At 44.2% G+C, this 21172-nt stretch overlaps 1 protein-coding gene across 8 annotated transcripts in view; it reads right to left on the reverse strand.

Annotated features, from left to right (window-relative positions):
* The window catches only part of mtr (5-methyltetrahydrofolate-homocysteine methyltransferase), a 151843-nt gene that overhangs the window by 49068 nt on the left and 81603 nt on the right, over positions 1 to 21172 (reverse strand). For all 8 annotated transcript variants that reach the window (XM_077625051.1, XM_077625052.1, XM_077625053.1 and 5 more), the window contains 4 exons: positions 15054 to 15233; positions 5239 to 5355; positions 4588 to 4728; positions 4423 to 4512 (listed from right to left, as the gene is read on the reverse strand). In XM_077625051.1, the coding sequence (XP_077481177.1) occupies positions 4423 to 4512; positions 4588 to 4728; positions 5239 to 5355; positions 15054 to 15233 (528 nt within the window). The remainder of the gene's footprint in view (positions 1 to 4422; positions 4513 to 4587; positions 4729 to 5238; positions 5356 to 15053; positions 15234 to 21172) is intronic.

A 21172-nucleotide genomic window follows, 5' to 3' on the forward strand; every position in this document is an offset into this window, starting at 1 on the left:
GAACCTGTGTTTCTAACAAAAAGTTCTATTTTGGTTTCATCTGACCATTACACATTCTCCCAGTCCTTTTCTGGATCATCCAAATGCTTTCTGGCGAACCGCAGATGGGCCTGGATGTGTACTGGCTTCAGCAGGGGGACACGTCTGGCAGTGCAGGATTTGAGTCCCTGGTGGCGCATTGTGTTACTGATAGTAGCCTTTGTTACTGTGGTCCCAGCTCTCTGTAGGTCATTCACTAGGTCCCCCCGTGTGGTTCTGGGATTTTTGCTCACGGTTCTTGTTATCATTTTGACGCCACGGGGTGAGCTCTAGCATGGAGCCCCAGATCGAGGGAGATTATCAGTGGTCGTGTATGTCTTCCATTTTCTAATAATTGCTCCCACAGTTGATTTCTTTACACCAAGCGTTTTACCTATTGCAGATTCAGTCTTCCCAGCCTGGTGCAGGTCTACAATTTTGTCTCTGGTGTCCTTTGACAGCTCTTTGGTGTTGGCCATAGTGGAGTTTGGAGTGCGAGAGACAGGTTGTGGACAGGTGTCTTTTATACCGAAAATGAGTTAAAACAGATGCTATTAATACAGGCAACAAGTGGAGACCTCGTTAGACCTCGTTAGAAGTCAGACCTCTTTGACAGCCTGAAATATAGTGGCAAAACCTAACAAAACATATTTTTATTGCGCAATTTCAACAGTTACGGATCTGTGTGTGTTGATAACTTATTTTTGAATACTCTTTGGCATGATTGTATTATTCAATTAGTGTGTAAAAACTTGCATCAGTAGGACTTAAAACATAGCAAGGTGCCTGTTTTTTGTTACTTATTCAAGAGCAATGATTTTTAGGTTATTTTCTTATCTGACATATTTCGGCGTATTACTTACGCCTCAGGAGTTTTGCTTGCTTTGTAAAATAAACCATCGCTGGTGTTGGTGTGATGCATCTTCATCAGCTGATGCAGCTGTGTCACACCAATACGAGTGACATTTTGATGAAGGCGTCAATAGTTATACGCAGAAACATGTCAGGGAAGGAAATGACTTCAAAATATTGTCTGTGAATAAGGAACAAAAATTGGTCAAATACTAAAAGAAGATAACATGAACTTAATAAAACTATGGCAAGATATGTTTCAAGTATGAATTGGTTGATTGCCGGTTTGAGGGTACGTTTACTGAAATTTCAGAAAGGTCAATGTCTCAGTATACTGGCAAAATGCCATAACAGTAATGAACAAATGTTGGAGTCTGAAGCCTAAAATTTGATTGGCTGTTTGTAAACCAGACAAAAGAAATTCAGATTGAAGTTAATGAGCTGAAGTGCGCTGAGCAGAGAGGACAGGGCATAGATCAGCTACTTAAAGTATATGTATTTGTTGTTTCTTAATGTCAATCTCACCTATAAATAAGCTACTGCATGTGAATGCTTTTTTCCCTGCAGTTCTACAAATTTGGCATTTTCATGCATTCATTTTACTTTAAATTTATTTAGTAGACATAAAGCCTAGACAATTCACCCACTAAGCTCTTTCAGCAATAGACTGCTGCACCCTCATTGCAGGAAGGAGCGCTTCCGCAGATCCTTCCTCCCATCAGCTGTCAGGCTCTTTAACAAAAGAAATGGCTGAATGTTAAGACCAACTGTATATATACATGTACATCTATGTGTATGTATGTATATGTATATTTATATATATATATATATATATATATATATATATATATATATATATATGTATATATATATATATATATATATATATATATATATATATATATATATATGTATATGTATACAGACGCTCCCCTACTTACAAACATACGACTTACGAACAACAGTACATACGAACATGTCTGCAAATTGCGTTTATGTCGGAAAATGTTCGTAAATTTGATTTTGTTTGTTGCAGTGCATAAGTTGCGTAAGTGCGTGACGTATCTCCAGTGCGCAAAGAACTTTTTTCATTTTTATCATGAAATATCTCGTGCAGCCATTATTCAATATGGTTGGTGAAAAGCAAAATGCTTCTAGTGAGGGAGGTGCAAGGAAGAGGCAAGCCATTTCATTTGAAACGAGTGGCAATAATAACGAAGCTTGATGCGCGTGAGAGTGGTGAGCGTTGCACGGGCATACAACTTGAATCTTTCGACCGTCAGTACCATTTATAAACAGAAAGATCGAGCAGCAGGACCCAAATATTGAACGTTGCACAAAGTTTGCAAATCAATTGAATGATGCCATACAGTGCTACCGCATCATTTATGATGAAAAAAAGAAGAAAACTGTGCAATCGTCGTTAGATCGCTTCTTTCGGCCACTTCTAATACATAAATCTCTCTCTCTCTCTCTATACAGTACTGTACATATTCTCTCCATTTTATTAAATGTTTTTTTCAGTACAAACCAATGCGTGTTACTTATACAAGCCTTAAACATACAAATGCACTTATATAAACCTTCAATATACTTATACAGGCCTTAAACATAAATTATAATACAAAATATAGCACTGAATCAATTTACAAACAAATTCAACTTATGAACAATTGCTCGGAACCAAACTCATTCGTAAGTAGGGGAGCGTCTGTATATACAGTTGTGGTCAAAAGTTTACATACACTTGTGAAGAACATAATGTCATGGCTCTCTTGAGTTTCCAGTTATTTCTACAACTCTGATTTTTCTCTGATAGAGTGATTGGAACAGATACTTCTTTGTCACAAAAAACATTCATGAAGTTTGGTTCTTTTATGACTTTATTATGGGTGAACAGAAAAAAGGTTTCAAATCTGCTGGGTCAAAAATATACATACAGCAGCCCGCTTGGCCATTTTCACTTAAATTAGGCGCTTTTAGTAGCCATCCACAAGCTTCTGGCAAGCTTCTGGTTGAATCTTTGACCACTCCTCCTGACAGAATTGGTGCAGTTCAGTTAAATTTGATGGCTTTCTGACATGGACTTGTTTCTTCAGCATTGTCCACAAGTTCTCAATGGGGTTTAAGTCAGGACTTTGGGAAGGCCATTTGAAAACCTTGATTCTAGCCTGATTTAGCCATTCCATTAGCACTTTTGATGTGTGTTTGGGGTCATTGTCCTGTTGGAACACCCAACTGCACCCAAGACCTAATCTTCGGGCTGATTACTTTAGGTTATCTTGAAGAATTTGAAGGTAATCCTCCTTCTTCATTATCCCATTTACTCTTTGTAAAGCACCAGTTCCATTGAGAGCAAAACAGCCCCACAGCATGATACTACCACCACCGTGCTTGATGGTAGGCATGGTGTACTTGGGGTTAAAGGCTTCACCTTTTCTCCTCCAAACATATTGCTGGGCATTGTGGCCAAACAGCTTGATTTTTGTTTCGTTTGACCACAGAACTTTCCTCCTGAAGGTCTTATCTTTGTCCATGTGATCAGCAGCAAACTTCAGTCGAACCTTAAGGTGCCGCTTTTGGAGCAAGGACTTCCTTCTTCTGGGGTCGAGGGTTCAATCCCAGGTTGGTCTTCAGCGTGTGGAATTAGCATGCTCTACCCAGGCTTGCGTGACTTTTTGCCGGGTACACTGGTTTTCCCCCCACATCCAAAAAACATGCAGGGTAGGCTAGTTGGACACTCTAAATGGCCCATAGATATGAGTGTGAGCATGAATAGTTGTCTGTCTCCTTGTGCCCGGAGATTGGCTGTCCGCTGATTCAAGATGTGCCCTGCCTTGTAGGCCCCAGCACACCCCGCGACCCTTGTGAGGATAAGCGGTTCAAAAAATTAATAAATGTAGAGCAAGGATATCTAACATGGTGCCTTAAAACAACATGTAATCCTTCACAGACCACATGACTAAATCAGGTTCGTAATAACTATAGCGTGCCGTTGATTAGAAATTTGGTTTTAAGAAGTTAAAACAAATTTCTCATCTTATCTCATTTTCTGAACCGCTTTATCCTCACTGGGGTGGCGGGGGTGCTGGAGCCTATCCCAGCTGACTTCGGGCCAGAGGCGGGGGACACCCTGAATTGGTGGCCAACCAATCACAGGGCACAAGGAGACAAACAACCACTAATGCTTACACTCATACCTAGGGGCAATTTAGAGTGTCCAATCAGCCTACCATGCATGTCTTTGGAATGTGGGAGGGAACAGGATTCTCATCTCATCTCATTTTCTGAACCGCACTATCCTCATTAGGGTTGCGGGGGGTGCTGGAGCCCATCCCAGCTGACTTCGGGCCAGAGGCGGGGGACACCCTGAATCGGTGGCCAGCCGATCGGAGGGCACAAAGAGACAGATAACCATGCACACTCACTTCCATACCTAGGGGCAATTTATGCACGGTAGAGCTGTGAGGCCGATGCGCTAACCACTCGCGCCACTGGGCCGACCCGAGCCCAAGGTTGAATTTTTAAATTAAAAAGACAATTAAGACTTACCTTGATGAGGGCATATGCCAACCTCTCTTCCACACTTTGCTCCCTCCACTTGTCTGTTTGAATAACCTTTTTTCCTCCCTTCACATAGTTCTGTGAATATTGTTAAAATAATGCAATATAACACAGTCTAAGAAATAGGGCGATAATTTTCTTGCGTAAATGTACTTGTGCATATGCCAGAAGTTTCTCTGTAGCTTCAACATCTTTGTTCCAGATCAGGTTTTCACATAGTGACAACAGTTCTTTATCAATATCGTCGTACACTGGCAGATTACCAGCATTCACTATTCCCATATCCATACCAGCCTGAGAAAACAATGAGCATTAGGACACACCAAGGTTGGGCTAATTATGTGTCACGGGGTTAGTTACTAATTACTCCATCACAAATGATATTGGTTACCAGGTAAAGTAGCATATTTTCCAGACTGTAAGTCACACATTTTTCCTACTAAGATGCAACTTGTATAATGTTAAAATATCGAATTTGACCTCTTCTGAAATATAATTCATATATTTACTGTTGAAAATTGAAAACATTTTGGAGTTTAAAAGCCAAAGATAATTCCAGTAAACTGTTCGTCTGCACTCGTCTTTTGTTTACATTAGAAAAGTGGTTTTGCAGTGGGTGATTATTTCTTCAAATACGCTCTTTCCTAAACCGACTTATAATTACTGCAATTGGCCTTACAAATTGCAAGAATTCTATCCACTTATTACGCAATTATATATATGCTGATAATTCTAGTAGAACTCTGAGGGGGTTATACAAAGAATAGTGATGTAAAAATAGATTTATTATTATTATTGATTTACCTTAATGGCGTGATAGAGAAAAGCTCCATGCATAGCTTCTCGGATTGCTTCCATTCCTCTGAACGAAAAAGAAAGGTTGGAGAGGCCTCCACTCACCCTGGCTCCTGGTAATGTCTCCTACGCAAATACACAATTACACAGTATGCATGATTTTTTTAATTCTATCCACCAATATACTGTTTGGGTGACAGCAATGATCTATGAACTAAAAAAAACATTTTAAAGCTCATCTTACCCAGAAGAGAAACAGAAAGAGTGATTTACAAACACATCTGCCAAAAACATACATATTTTGGGATTTGTAAACACATCTGAAACAAAACACGTACAGATTCATCAAATGTCTACCTGAGTTATCTTGGATGCACGAATGGCATGCTTTGTATGTGAGAATTGTTTGAAGACTCATTTCGCGCATCCGAAAAACACTAGTGCATTTTATTCTTTCTAGCGAGTTTGCAGCCAATCAGATGTCACCATGCTTTAAAGCTAATCACATGGGTTGCACAATTCGCACACACATTTGATGAATTTGTGCGTGTTTTGTGCCCATTGTGTTGACAAATCTCATAAGATACGTATTTTTTCACACACGTCAAAAATGTGAATGTGTTTCCTGTTAAATGTGTGTATGCATCGTAAGTGTGAATGTATTTCCTGTTAAATGTGTGTGTGCATCGAAAGTGTGAATGTGTTCCTTTTGAGACTGTTGGAGAAATGTGTCTTTTTCCTCTGCGTGTTCGTTTAATTTCAGGTAGTAAGAAGTTTGGTTATCTCAATGCAGGCTAGAGACGATGAACAGTTTCTCCGAAGCTTTTATTTACAGAATATTCCAGGCACAAGTGAGTTCACTATCACTCAAGGACAGAACAGACCTCAACTGAGGAAAAGGAAGTTTATTCAGTCCTGACTAAATATTCGCATAAGACAAGACACACTTCTATCCCACTTTCAAACTCGAAAGAGTCCGACCCCTGAATGAACAAAAAATTAAAGAAAGATACCAGTGCTGTCGTCATCTGAAGTGGGTGGTGAATCAGGCATGGGGCCTGAGGTGGTGGGAATCTGACGGGGGCCGGCGTGCGGAGTTGTAGTTGTCAGGAGAGAAGAGATGTTCAGTGATCAAAGATCCACTATTAAATTCAAGCGAGCATTTCCTGCACCAAGAGGGCCTCTTTGTACTAAACTGAGGTACTCAGCAGTCTATCCACATTTGATAGGGTGGAGATGAGAGACACAGGATTTCTGCCAATTAAACCATGACCGGACGTTTCGTCGAAGGACACTTGGTCGACGGACGTTTGGTCGCCGGACGTTTCGTAGAACGGACGTTTGGTCGCCGGACATTTCGTCGAACAGACATTTCGTCGCCGGACATTTCGTCGCAGGACATTTCGTCGACGGACAATTCGTCGCCGGATTCGTCGCGGGACCTTTCGTCAGACGGAAATTCCGTCAAAAGGACAATTCGTCGCCGGATACTCTCGCTCTCAAAATTATAATCATGAGAGAGAGAGAGAGTTTACTGTTGAAAGCGATCAACCAGGTAATCTCTCGCTCTCAAAATTATAATCATGAGAGCGCTTTTGGTAGCCATCCACAAGCTTCTGGCAAGGTTCTGGTTGAATCTTTGACCACTCCTCTTGACAGAATTGGTGCAGTTCAGTTAAATTTGATGGCTTTCTGACATGGACTGTCAGGTCCCAGACTAGACTGGTGGCTGGTTGCGCCTGTCACCCTATCACAGGTCCAGCCCCTAATGACTTGAGTGCTGCCTGGTGTGAGTCATTAGCCTACAAGGAGTATTTAAAGCCACCAGGAACATGACCATGCTGCTGGATCGTCTCAACAGTTTACTGTGAGGTACCCTCTCACGTTTTTCCTTGCCTGCCTTATTGATATTCCACCTCTTGTTTTCTCCCAGGATCCCGACCACGCTCTGCCCCCACGACCACGGATCACGGACCACGGACAACGACCACGGATCACGGACCACGGACAACGACCACGGATAACGACCACTGATCACAGACCACGGACGACTTCGCCTTCGACCCTGTACCCTCCACACGGACTCCACGGCAACCGACCTTCCCGGTATGGCTAACGACCTGCCTCCGGACCCTCTTGTGCTCGCCCGCCTCGCGGACGATCGAAATAAAGATTTGAAAGGAACCAGACTCGCACCCTCACCTCCTTGTGGGTCCTCCATCCCCGTACGTAACAGCACGATCCAGCCAGAATGGGCCCCGCGGGCTCAGACCAAGCCCCCACCGACCAACCTGCGCAAGTCGTGGACCAGCACACCCAAGCTATAAATTTTCTCTTGGCTGAGGTATCGAACATAACTCAGACCCTCAGGTCCATACAGGCACAACTCACGCCCTTACCTCTCACTGAGTGCACAGCCAACCCCAGCCGCTCCCAAGGTAACACCGGTGTCGCTGCACCGCAAACCTATGGTCCCGCCACCCGCCCCCTACAGTCGCAATCTCGGCGCATGCCAGCATTTCTTGGTTCAGTGCCGGTTGGTATTTGAACAGCAATGCCTCACCTACACCTCTGACCGAGACAAGATCGCTTACCTGATCGGCTGTCTTCGTGATAAGGCCCTGGCGGGGCTCGCACATATGCACCTCCTACGACAAATTTACCGCAGAGATGCGAAAGGTCTTTGACCACTCGGTGGGCGGCCGGGCGCTTAAGAGCTCTAAAACAAGGCGTCCGGAGCGTCGCTGAATTTTCTGTGGAGTTCCGCATTTTAGCCGCCGAAAGCGGCTTTAATGACTGCGCCCTCCAGGACGCATTTCTGGGGGGGTGAATGTGGCGATGCAGGAGGAGGTGGCGTGCCGAGACGAGCCCGAGTCCCTTGACGTGCTCGTGGAATTAGCCATCAGGATCGACGGCCGACTACAGAGACACCTAGCGGCGAGGTGGCTCGCACGTGGGTGCTGTGGTTGGACTTCGGCGCCTGCTTCCGGTTTCCCCACCAGCGGCTGCGCCTCCCCCTCCCTTGGTGACGTCAGAGCCTATGCAAATAGGCCACGAGGGGTTGTCTGAGGAGGAACGCTCGCAACGCCGCCAGCTTTTCCTATGCTTTTACTGCGGCAAGGAGGGCCATCTCTCACGATCATGCCCTGCCCACCCGGTAAAAGCAAAGGCTCACCAATAGGAAGGGAGGTCATGGTGAGCCTGGCTATTGGGGAATCCTCCCGTCGTCTTTTACTATCAACATCTCTTTCCTGTGGGGGAAGAACTCACAACACCACCGCTTTGATCGACTGCGGAGCGGACGGAAGTTTCATCGATCGCTCCGTGGCCTCTAAGCTTGGCATCGGGACTCGGGCTATAGAGAGACCCCTAAAGATAACGGCACTGGACGGGCGTACCCTAGGCAGAGTGGGGCGACGGACAGACCCTGTTTTACTCCGCCTACCCGGCAACCACCAGGAGATGGCGTGCTTCTAAATCTTGGACTGCCCGGAGGCGACTATTGTTCTGGGCCTTCCGTGGTTAAGACAGCACAATTCGGTGATCGACTGGGGCGGACCGAAGGTGGTAGCCTGGAGCCCGGCCTGCCACACCAAGTGCCTCCAGGCAGCCCACTTACCCCCAGTGTCACCTCTGAGGCAAGACCCCCGACCTATCAGCAGTGCCCGAGTGCTATCGGGACCTTTCACGGGTGTTTATCGAGGACCAGGCCTCGGCACTCCCCCCACATCGCCCGTATGACTGCGCCATTAACATATTGCCCGGTGCTTCTCTTCCTAGGCGCCGGATCTACAACATCTCCAGGCCGGAGCGGGAGGCACTGGAGAACTACATCTCCGAGGTGCTGGCAACAGGACAGATTCGCCCTTCCTCCTCCTCTGTCGGGGCGGGGTTTTTTTGTCGACAAGAAGGACGGCTCGCTGCACCCCTGTGTCGACTACCGAGGCCTGAATGAGATCACCGTCAAAAACAGGTACCCTTTGCCTCTCATCGACTCGGCTTTTACCCCGCTACACGGCTCTTGCATTTTTACCAAGTTAGACCTCCGAAATGCTTACCATCTGGTCTGGATTCGGGAGGGGGACAAATGGAAAATTGCCTTCTCCACCCCCCAAGGCAATTTTGAATACCTGGTAATGCCTTTCGGACTCTGCAATGCCCAGGCAGTGTTCCAGTCCCTGATCAATGATGTCCTCCGGGACATGCTCAACCAATTTGTATTCGTCTATCTGGACGACATCTTGTTTTTTTCACGCAGCCTTGAGGAGCACGTGCAGCACGTGGGCCAGGTGTTGCAACGTCTCCTGGAGAACCGCCTATTCGCCAAGGCTAAGAAGTGTGAATTCCACGTCTCGGAGACCACCTTTCTGGGGTGCGTGGTGGCCGCCAGGGAGATGCAGATGTATGCCAAGAAGGTGGAGGCCGTAACTCTCTCTCATGATTATAATTTTGAGAGCGAGCGAATCCGGCGACGAATTGTCTGTTTGACGAAATGTCCGGCGACGAATTGTCCATCAACGAAATGTCCGGCGACGAAATGTCTGTTCGACGAACTGTCCGGCGACCAAACATCCGGGGGCGAAGTGTCCGTCGACCAAGTGTCCGTCGACGAAACGTCCGGGTACCAATTAAACAAAGAGTAGGCTACGGTGATATGGTACGACGAAAATACAGAAGACAGATAGTACTCATAATTAGGAGCCCAAGAGCAAAGGTAAAATGTGCATGCATCAAATTCGAACGTAACTTGAGCATTTGCCGGAACCATCAGGCATTCTTCTTTGCGGGTCACAGTGGGAGTCAGGATGTGACATCCTCAAGTTGCTTTTGCAGCAACCCCTGCCCGGATCAGGATGGTAACCACTAAGGTCATCACTGCCAATGTCTGTGTCGAAGAGTCTCATGTTGAACACCACGGAGAGAGATCTCACACCATTTCCTCTGGGATGAGTCAAGCTGGGGCGCAGTCAGTTTCTTCAGGACCTTGGTGTTTGACTATCAAGTCCCAGGTTTATTCACTGAGATTATTCTGGCTGTGTACCGTGAATTCAACCCTTGTTGAATGATGTTATCAACGGGTGCCAACCAACACTGGAGAAGACGTGGTTTTCCGGTTGTGAGATGTGGAACCACGTGTCCCTCTTTCCTTCAAGACGGAATGCTGTGGCTGTTCCCTCACTGACCTGAAGGGACCTTTCCACCTAGGTCAAGGCCATTTTTGTTTAATCACTTTTAACCACACAGATTCGCAAACATTTGTTTCGAAGGGAGCGTCTGGTTGTCTTTCTGTCAAATAGGAGAAATTGAGGGTTAGTTGTATGAGGCCATGCAGGCCTGGAACTTCAGCCAATCGAGCTGTGGGTGCAAGAAACGGTTTGTTAGTGTGGAACTCGAATTTAGTCCAACCTTTAGAAGAATTTAATGACAGTCGAACGTTTATTAATGCCAAGGCGAGAGGTTGCAACCAAGTGAGTGTGGATGAAGCTAAACCCTTAGCTATCTTCTCCTTGATGTTCCTGTTTATGCACTCAACCTGTCCTTGCGATTGTGGATAATACACAGACCACAAAAATCATGTGTCAACCCTAACATTTTTTTCTACAGCCTGGAGATGTTTGTTTTTTAAGTGAGTTCCATTGTCTGATCTGATTTCTCTAGGAAACCCATCTGTTGAAATGTAGTGATTAACCAAATGTTTTATCATGATGCTTGCCGTTTCAAATTTGCAGGGATGTGCCTCTTGCCTCCTGAAGGAATCTACTATTGATTAGGTTATTTTTCACATACAGTAATCCCTCGAATATTGCGGATATTCTAGACACGATATGGCCGCCTTTCCGCTTAATATGCATTAAAAAAAACAGGTTAAGTGGAGTTTGGGTTCAAGTTCTTGAAGGGGAGCCCCCTTTCAGCGAGGTACAGCTTCACATTCAGTATGAAACAGTTTGTGAAGGCTTTCGTGATCCAGGCTTTCCAGTTGGTCATCCAATTTACAGGCAGCAAGGCTTTGTTCTTAGTTGTATTAAGTTCATTTTGTCTTGTGGTGACCATGTCTGGTCTACATTATGCACAATATTCGAGGGATTACTGTAATCACCTGACTAAGAGTGGGATCGAAAAATGCCAGGTAACAAAACGACCTAAAAAACACAAACAAATCAGTAAAAACAAAGGTTTTGTTCTTTAAAGCATGAGGACGGTCAAACTAGTTGATTAAGGGTGGCTTTACAATGAAATTTGCCGATGACACCACTCTGGTCGGACTCATCTCAGGGGGGATGAGTCTGCCTACAGAGATGAGGTCAACAAACTGTCTTCGTGGTGTTTGGTGAACAATCTCACACTTAACACCACGAAAACTAAAGAAATAATCCTGGACTTTCGCAAACGCAGCACAGATCTGGCCCCACTCCTCGTAAACGGAGTATGCGCAGACAGGGTCCAGTCCTTCAAATTCCTGGGAGTCCACGTCACGGACAAGCTCTCCTGGTCTACAAACACCACGGCAGTGGTGAAGAAGGCCCAGAAACGACTCCATTTCCTGAGGGTACTCAGGAAGAACAACTTGGACACTAAGCTTCTAGTAACCTTCTATAGAGCCACTGTGGAGAGCATCCTGGCATACTGCATTACAGTGTGGTACGCTGGAAGCATGGCAGCAGACAGAAAAGCCATGCAGAGAGTGATCAACACGGCCCAGAAGACCATCGGCTGCTCTCTACCCTCACTGGATGACATTGCCAGCCCTCGCTACCTCAGGAGAGCCAGGAGCATTGTTAGGGAGGTCTCACAAAGCACGGACATATAGACTTAGGGACCTCCGCGCCATTCAACCGTCAATTAGCCTTCCAGGGAGATCTATTTTTGGATAAGTGGAACAACGTCAGCCCAGTGCCCGGACGTGAATGGAATCTCAACTTCCATGTTTCTCCGCCGTGGCATCCCCCATCCTCGCCGGCCAAAGTGCTCTATTTTCAGATAAGGCCGATAGCGTCTGCTGTAACCTCGCCTGGAGCTTGCTCTTGGACACATTTTTGGGACATTCCACCCTCAGCTCCATTACCACAAAGCTCCCGGAGTCCACTAAATGAGCTCTATTTTAAGGAGAGGACAATGGCATCTAGCGTAACATTGCCCGGGGATCTTTATTTTGTTTTTGTTTTTTCAAGATGGCGCCGTCAGGCAGCAGCCGGTGGCAGTAGCTCTGTCCGCTCTTATTCATTTTGTGTTTTACAGCCTTTCTATCCGTTTTTTTAATTACATTTTAATATTTGTTAATACATTCCTTTTTACTTTACTTTGTACTTTTTACTTCTTACTTTAATGTTTTTGCAACTTTCTTTGTTCTATTAGCTTGGTTTCTTTCTGTCAGTTCCTTTTTGGAACCATTCAGCCATGCCTCCGCTGTCATACACATCACCTGTGAACAATACACAGCAGAAAGAGCAACACCTTGATGCCGCTGGAAATCCGGAGCTGGACAAAAGTGCCGGGAGAAGAAGCGATGCTTCAGATCAATCATTCCATCTATTATTATGGGGAAAGTGAGATCCCGCCCCGATGAGATGGAAGAGCTGTCGGCGCTTTCCAGGCCGGAAACGGAGTATCTGAAGTGTTGTACTCTGTTGCTGTTGTTTCGTCAGCTCCAGACTACTCAGGGACTATGCGGATAAGCTTGGCAGAGTGATTCTGCATATTTTCAACCTCGGTCTTAGTCTGCAGAAGTTTCCCACCTTGTGGAAGACTAAGACTTCCTGCGCGTGATTGCAGTTTTATCTAAGTCTACAATGTCTTTTTCTTGTGTCTGTACCCATTTTTGCTACTGCAACCACGATTGCGCCGCTCAAGTGGCAGCCGGTAGCGGTAGCTCCGTCCGCTCTTGCTCGCTTTGTCTTTTTGCTGCTTTTCTATCTTTTTAAATTGCATTTTAATGTCTTAATGCTTCTCATATACTTTACCTTTTACTTTGTGCTTTTTGCTTTGTTGTTTTGCGACCTTTGCGACTCGACCCCACCCAGTTGCGTGGCTTGGTCTGTGCTTGCTACTGTCTTGCTACTGCAACCAAGGAAATTTCCCGAATACGGGATGAAATAAAGTTCCAATCCAATCCATTTCTGAAAAAAATCCCCCTTTGCCGATGCCCTCTCTCGTCCAATTCGCCGTGCATGTTCTATTTTCAAATAAGCTCCACGGCGTAAGGTCGTACGGGGCTCACATTTCTGATAAAAATCCACCCTTACAGGGGCTCCCAGCCACTCAGAAAGCTCTATTTCGGATAGAAAGGACAGCCACCGCCCCTTGCCATTTTTTTTAATCCTCGGTGCCTATTTGAGTGACAGTCCTCTGTCTTCCAACATTTTCTTAGTGGCAAGCGGAAGAAAGGGGAGTGGCTTCCGCTTGCGAGTTTCAGCATGAATTTTGACATTTTTATGAACTTTTTTTTTTTTCTTCAGAAAAACTGCAATGTAGTGAAGCCGCGAAAGTTGAAGCCGTGAAGTAAAAAAGGATCACAGTATGTGTAATCTGTCAGTTTAACTAGACATGATAATCGAAAAACCGTGATGTAGGATCACCACTATTATTTCTACATACCATATAACAGGTTTTCACACCTATACAAAAATACAGGTACACAAGTACAATTATCACGATTTGTATTAATTAAATATCACAGATACAGGCAGGGCGGCCCGGTGGTGCGAGTGGCCCGGAGACAGCTGGGATTGGCTCCAGCACCCCCCACAACCCTAATGAGGATAAAGCGGTTCAGAAAATGAGATGAGATGAGTTACAGGCATATGAAAAGACTATAATGTATTAATATCTAAATATAATCTCATGGCGGCCCGGTGGGGCGAGTGGTTAGCGCGTCGGCCTCACAGCTCTGGGGTCTTGGGTTCGTCCAGGTCACGTCCACCTGTGTGGAGTTTGCATGTTCTCCCGGGCCTGCGTGGGTTTCCTCCGGGTACTCTGGCTTCCTCTCACATTCCAAAGACATGCATGGTAGGCTGATTGGACACTCTAAATTGCCCCTAGGTATGAATGTGAGTGTGCATGGTTGTCCGTCTCCTTGTGCCTTGCGATCGGCTGGCCAACGATTCAGGGTGTCCCCCGCCTGTGGCCCGGAGTGAGCTGGGATAGGCTCCAGCACCCCCCCACGACACTAATGAGGATAAAGCGGTTCAGAAAATGAGATGAGATAAGATAACTGATAAGCTTTGTTGGTGCCCTGGAAAAAAAGTAGATCGTGGTAGTTTGGTTCCTTGAAAAGTAGATCTCATCTCATCTCATCGCAGGGTCGCGGGGGTTGCTGGAGGCTATCCCAGCTGACCTCAAGCCAGAGGCGGGGGACACCCTGAATCGGTAGCCAGCCGATCGCAGGGCACAAGGAGACGGACAACCATGTACACTCACACCGATACCTAGGAGCAATTTAGAGTGTGTAATCAGGCTACCATGAATGATTTTGGAATGTGGGAGGAAACCAGAGTACCCGGAGGAAACCCACGCAGGCCCAGAGAGAACATGCAAACTTCACACAGATGGACGTGAGCTGTGAGACCGACGCGCAAACCACTCGCGCCACCCGGCCTGAAAAGTAGATCTTGAGCAAAAATGTTTGAGCACCTCTGCACTATAGTGTAAGTTATTGTTATGATGTAATCATTATTCAATAAAAATACAGGCAAAGGTTCTGTATAAATGAAGACCACTGTAATGTAAAAGTCTGTATAGTGGTCAATACAAAGCATTTATTCCTGTTGTATATTCTGCATGCTGACAAAAGATAATTAACTGTTGATTCTAAGAGTGTAATAGTGTACCTTAATCATTTTTGTTGCCCAGATGAAATTGACAGCATAGTCATTGTGTTCCTCCATGCCGGTACCAATTGTCAGGATATTAGGATCAAAGATGATGTCGTTGGGATTAAACACAATTTTGTTAACCAATAAATTATAAGCTCGGGTGCAGATCTCCACCTTGCGAGCTGTATCTGTGGCCTGGAAAGGACAGTTTTGTTAATGTACAAATTTCACGTGTTGTAGAAGGAAAAAAACATCACCCCCCCAAAAATTATATTGCACAAAGATGATTCCAATAGCATTAAAAAAATCTGTTGAAATGTGGTATTCATTTATTAATGGGGAAAATAATAATAATAATAATAATAATAATAATAATAATAATAATAATCGGACATAGGCCCTGTCGTCATTACGCCAAGAGATCTGGATGAAAAAGTAATTGGCTCCCTTGTTGAATGGCAAATGTTGCCAATTACCTTTTGGGAAAGGGAGAAAAGTTCCCTTTCACTAAGAACACACAAACCTATTTACTTCCAGCCCAGTTTAATTAATAAATCACTAAGTAGAATCTGGCTGCTGAAATTAAGCCAGATGAAAAATATCAAAGAGCTGCAACAGAATTTTGATTCTAATAAAAGAGATTAGAAATCCGTCCATACATCCATTTTCTCACGCTTATACCAAGTCGTGTCATAAGGGCAGCAGATTCAACAGCCAAGCCCAGGCTTTCCCCAGCCACTCCATCCTGCTCTTTAAGGAGGATCCCAGTGCATTCACAGACGAGCCAGGAGACAGTGTCGAACGCATCTGACTACTCTTGATGTGGAGGAGCAGTCCACTGCTCAGAGGCTCTACCGGATGACCGAGCTTCTTACCTTATACCTGGATACTCAGTGGAGGATACTCATTCCAGCCTCTTGTATCCGAGATTTTTGTTCTTTCGGTTACGACCCTCAACATGTGACCTTAGGTGAGTGTAGGACCGTAGAACGATCCCATGACGTTGCAGAGGAGTGTCAACCAGGGGTATCCCACAGCATCCAGAGCCTTTAGAAACTGTGAGCGGATCTGATCCACCCAGAGGGTCTGCCATCAATAGGAGACTTCACCTCAGAGCCCGCTGGCTGTGCTTCCTCAGGGGAAGGCATGTAGGTGGAGTTGAGGAAGTCTTAAAAATCTTCAGCTCACAATGGCCCAGAGCTGAGGTCAGCAGCGTACCCAGAAGTTGTTCTCCATGGCTTTGCGAAACTCCTCTTAGGCCCGTTTTTTTGCATCCGCAAGTCCAATGAAAGGAATACAAAGTCAATAATCGAACTGTTTCCTATAGAATCATGGTGCCAAGTGCACAAATGATGTTCATTATTGACCATCTGCGGGGAGCACAGAAGTTCAACAATAGAACACCACTCGGATTCTGATGAGGGCAGGCCATTCTTGGCAGTCACGCCCTTCCAGGTGTCACTGTCTTTGGCCACGTGAGCATTCAAGTCCCACAGAAGAACAAGGAAGTCACCAGAAGGACTACTCTCAAGTACCCCTTCCAAGGACTCCAAAACGGGTGAATACTCTGAGCTTCTGTTTGGTACACAGGCACAGTCAGGATTCACCCGAAGGCGGAGGGTGGCTACCCTTTCGTCTACCAAAGTGAACCCCAATGTACATGTACGGGCCGAGATTACAAATGCAGTAATTGACATATATAAATCTGTAAAGGATTACTACACTCCAAACTTTGTGTAAATGACCTAGCTCTTATTTATTATGTTTTTTATTGTGTTTTATTTTAGTTGTAAGATTCAGCATTTATTTTGAAGGATAAAAAGATGGGAAATGGTGCAAGCTAAAGAAACTACTGAAAAGGGTAGAAGTACAGTGGTACCTCGAGATAAGAGCTTAATTCGTTCCGGGAATGAGCTCGTATGTCGATTTACTCGTATGTCAAATGAACGTTTCTCATAGAAATGAACTAAAAACAAATTAATTTGTTCCAACCCTCTGAAAAAAAACCAAAAACAGGATATTGGATTGGAAAAACATTTTTATTTGTTCTAATTCGCCATCTATTAACAAAGTAACAAATAACTAGTGGTTTAATAGTACTAAAGTTAGACGGATTTCGCGGAGGGGAGAGAAAGAGGAACAGAGAGAGAGAGGGGAGAGGGGGGGACTTTTTGCACGGTAACGTGCTCGTAACATAACAAACAAATTTAAACGAACTTGGATTACGATGCAGAAACACTCAAAAATAAGTTTAATTTAACCTTACATTGAACTTAATTCTAATTTTGTTTTACATTTTTATACCTTTCTTCTCCCGGGTTGGCTCTATTTGCCCCGCCTCCACCCTGACTTTCAGATGCAACCTATCGAGCGAGGGTTGTTTGCTTTTGTATTTCCTTCAAAATATTCTGAAAATGATGCACACAAATGTCCTCACAATAGGATAACGCATGACCACTTGCCAACTTGCCCGGGAAGTAGTACTCCTCTCGTATTTAGTGGCGGGGGGGAAAAACCCTGTGCCCAGTGCTCGTAGAGACATTACACGAGGGAGTTGCAACCAGAAAGACAGTGCCCATGATGTTCTTATGATCAGCCTCTCGCATCCGCTGTATGCTCATATGTCGGGGTACCACTGTATAGGAAAAACGGCGGAATGAAATTGTGCATTGTCGTCGTGAGAACAATGATCTAATACCTCATTTAATACAGAATTCTAAGCTGCTGACGGTTATTAGCCCCGGGTTGGGAACAGGTTTAGTAGCCAAAGTTCCATTTGTGTGTTTAGTTGTTTTTTGCTTAGTTTAAATATATTGTTTGGTAAACACCTGTGATTATCCAACAATAGGTTTAATGTGTCAGTATTGCTTGTAATGAAAAGTCAATGCGCATATAAGCCGTACCCTCGATTCAGTCATCATTTTTTTGTCCAACAAAAGCGACTTATATGCGTGTAAATACGGTAATTTAATTTTAGATAAGGAGATACACTGTAAGCTTAAAAGGTCCATTAAATAAGGATTGCAGAATTATAATAATAATAGTAATAATAATAATCGGACATAGGCTTTGTCATCATTATTGACTCGACAAAAGCCTAATTGTCATCATACCCAGATAACTGCGTACGACGAAATTGGTATTTAATTAATTGGTCATTAATAATTGGTAATTATCAGGCAAATAAGTATTTTTCATCCTCTTTATGCACGCTGTCTTACTCTAAGCTGTACAGTGGGGCAAATAAGTATTTAGTCAACCACCAATTCTGCAAGTTATCCTACTTGAAAAGATTAGAGGCCTGTAATTGTCAACATGGGTAAACCTCAACCATGAGAGACAGAAAATAGAGAAAAAAAACTGAAAACCACATTGTTTGATTTTTAAAGAATTTATTTTCAAATCATGGTGGAAAATAAGTATTTGGTGAATACCAAAAGTTCATTTCAATACTTTGTTGGCAATAACAGAGGCCAAACATTTTCTGTAACTCTTCACAAGCTTTTCACACACTGTTTCTGGTATTTTGGCCCATTCCTACATGCAGATCTCCTCTAGAGCAGTGATGTTTTGGGGCTGCCGTTGGGCAACACGGACATTCAACTCCTTCCACAGATTTTCAATGGGGTTGAGATCTGGAGACAGGCTAGGCCACCCCAAGACCATGAAATGCTTCTTCCGAAGCCACTCCTTTCTTGCCCTGGCTGTGTGTTTGGGATCATTGTCATGTTGTGTTCTTCGGATGCAATTCAGTGTTCTTTCTCCTCCAAACACGAGAACCTGTGTTTCTACCAAAATGTTCTATTTTGGTTTAATCTGACCATAACACATTCTCCCACTCCTCTTCTGGATCATCCAAATGCTCTCTAGTGAAACGCAGACGGGCCTGGATGTGTACTGGCTTCAGCAGGGGGACACATCTGGCAGTGCAGGATTTTATTCCCTGGCAGCGCATTGTGTTACTGATAGTAGCCCTTGTTACTGTGGTCCCAGCTCTCTGTAGGTCATTCACTAGATCCCCCCGTGTGGTTCTGGGATTTTTGCTCACCGTTCTTGTTATCATTTTGATGCCACGGGGTGAGCTCTAGCATGGAGCCCCAGATCGAGGGAGATTATCAGTGATCGTGTATGTCTTCCATTTTCTAATAATTGCTCCCACAGTTGATTTCTTTACACCAAGCGTTTTACCTATTGCAGATTCAGTCTTCCCAGCCTGGTGAAGGTCTATAATTTTGTCTCTGGTGTCCTTCGACAGCTCTTTGGTCTTGGCCATAGTGGAGTTTGGAGTGTGAGAGACTGAGCTTGTGGACAGGTGTCTTTTATATCGATGTGTTAAAACAGATGCTATTAATACAGGTAACGAGTGAAGACCTCGTTAGACCTCATTAGAAGTTTGACCTCTTTGACAGCCAGAAATCTTGCTTGTTTGTAGGTGACCAAATACTTATTTTCCACTCTAATTTGGAAATAAATTCTTTAAAAATCAAACAATGTGATTTTCAGTTTTTTTTCCACATTCTGTCTCTCATGGTTGAGGTTTACCCATGTTGACAATTACAGGCCTCTCTAATCTTTTCAAGTAGGAGAACTTGCACAATTGGTGGTTGACTAAATACGTATTTTCTCCACTGTGCATCTGTGTAATGAGAAAGGGTGACATCAACACCTTATATCTGGTGTGCATAATTATTCGGCAAATTCCTTTCTTTTGAGAAAATGGGTCAGAAGACAGACTTGACAAGCTCCTAAAATTGAAAAAGTAGTGAGATATCTTGCACAGTAATGCAGCACTTTAAAAATTGCCAAGGTTCTTAATCATGATCATCGAACAATGTGTTTTATTAAAAAAAGTGAACAGGGTGGCAAGAAGCGTGTGGAAAAAGCAAGGCGTAAAATAACTTCCCGTGAACTGTCAAGTCAAGCGTGCAGCTGTCAAGATGCCACTTGCCACCAGTTTTGCAATATTTAAGAGCTGCCCAAAAGCACAAGGTGTGCTATAGTCAGTGACATGGCCAAGGTAAGAAGGTTGAAAAACGGCCACCGCTGACCAAGACACAGACTGGGACAAAAAATATCTCAAGACTGATTTTTATAAGGTTTTATGGAATGATGAAATGAGAGTAAGTCTTGATGGGCCAGATGGACAGGGCCGTGGATAGATCGGTAAAGGGCAGAGAGCCCCAGTCTGACTCAGATGACAGTGAGGTGGAGGAGGGGTACTGGTATGGGCTGGTATTATCAAAGATGAGATTGTGGGGCATTTTCGGGTTGAGGATAGAGTCAAGTTCAACTCCCAGTCCTACTGCTATTTTCCGGAAGAACCCTTCTTCAAGCAGTTGTACACTAAGAAGTCTGCATGCTTCAAGAAAAACATGATTTTCATATAGGACAATGCTCCCATCACATGCATCCAAGTACTCCACAGCGGGGCTGGCAAAAAGGGCCTAAAAGAAGAAAAACTAATGACTTAGCCTCCTTGTTCACCTGATCCAAACCCCATAGAGAACCTGTGGTGCCTCATCAAATGTGAGATTTACAAGGTGGGAAAACAGTAGACCTCTCTGAACAGTGTCTGAGAGGCTGTGGTTGCTGCTGCATGCAATGGTAATTGTGAACAAACACTGACAGAATCCATGGGTGGCAGGCTTTTCAATGTCCTTGCAAAAGAATTGTCTATATTGGTCACTGATTTGTTTTTGAATGTCAGAAATGTATACAGTAATCCCTCGAATATCGCGGATAATGTAGACCAGACATGGCCACGATAATCGAAAAACCACGAAGTAGGATCCCCCCAACTATTAGTACCATACTACAGTAATCCCTCGAATATCATAGATAATGTAAACCAGACATGGCCGCGATAATCGAAAAACCATGAAGTAGGATAACCCCTATTATTAGTATCATACTATACATGTTTTCGTGCCTATACAAAAATAGAAGTACACAAGAAGTGTATTTATAAAAAAATTGTTATATGCATATGAAAGGACTGTACTGTCATCCTTCACCACTTCCCAGATTCAGTAAATCGCAGTTTTTATATTAAGTATAAAAAAGAGGTTCATAAAAATGTCAAAATTCACGCTGAAACTCGCAAGCAAAAGACAGTATAAAATGGCAGAATTGGG

Source organism: Stigmatopora argus, chromosome 18 (genome assembly GCF_051989625.1).
Source record: "Stigmatopora argus isolate UIUO_Sarg chromosome 18, RoL_Sarg_1.0, whole genome shotgun sequence".
Taxonomy (NCBI): domain Eukaryota; kingdom Metazoa; phylum Chordata; class Actinopteri; order Syngnathiformes; family Syngnathidae; genus Stigmatopora; species Stigmatopora argus.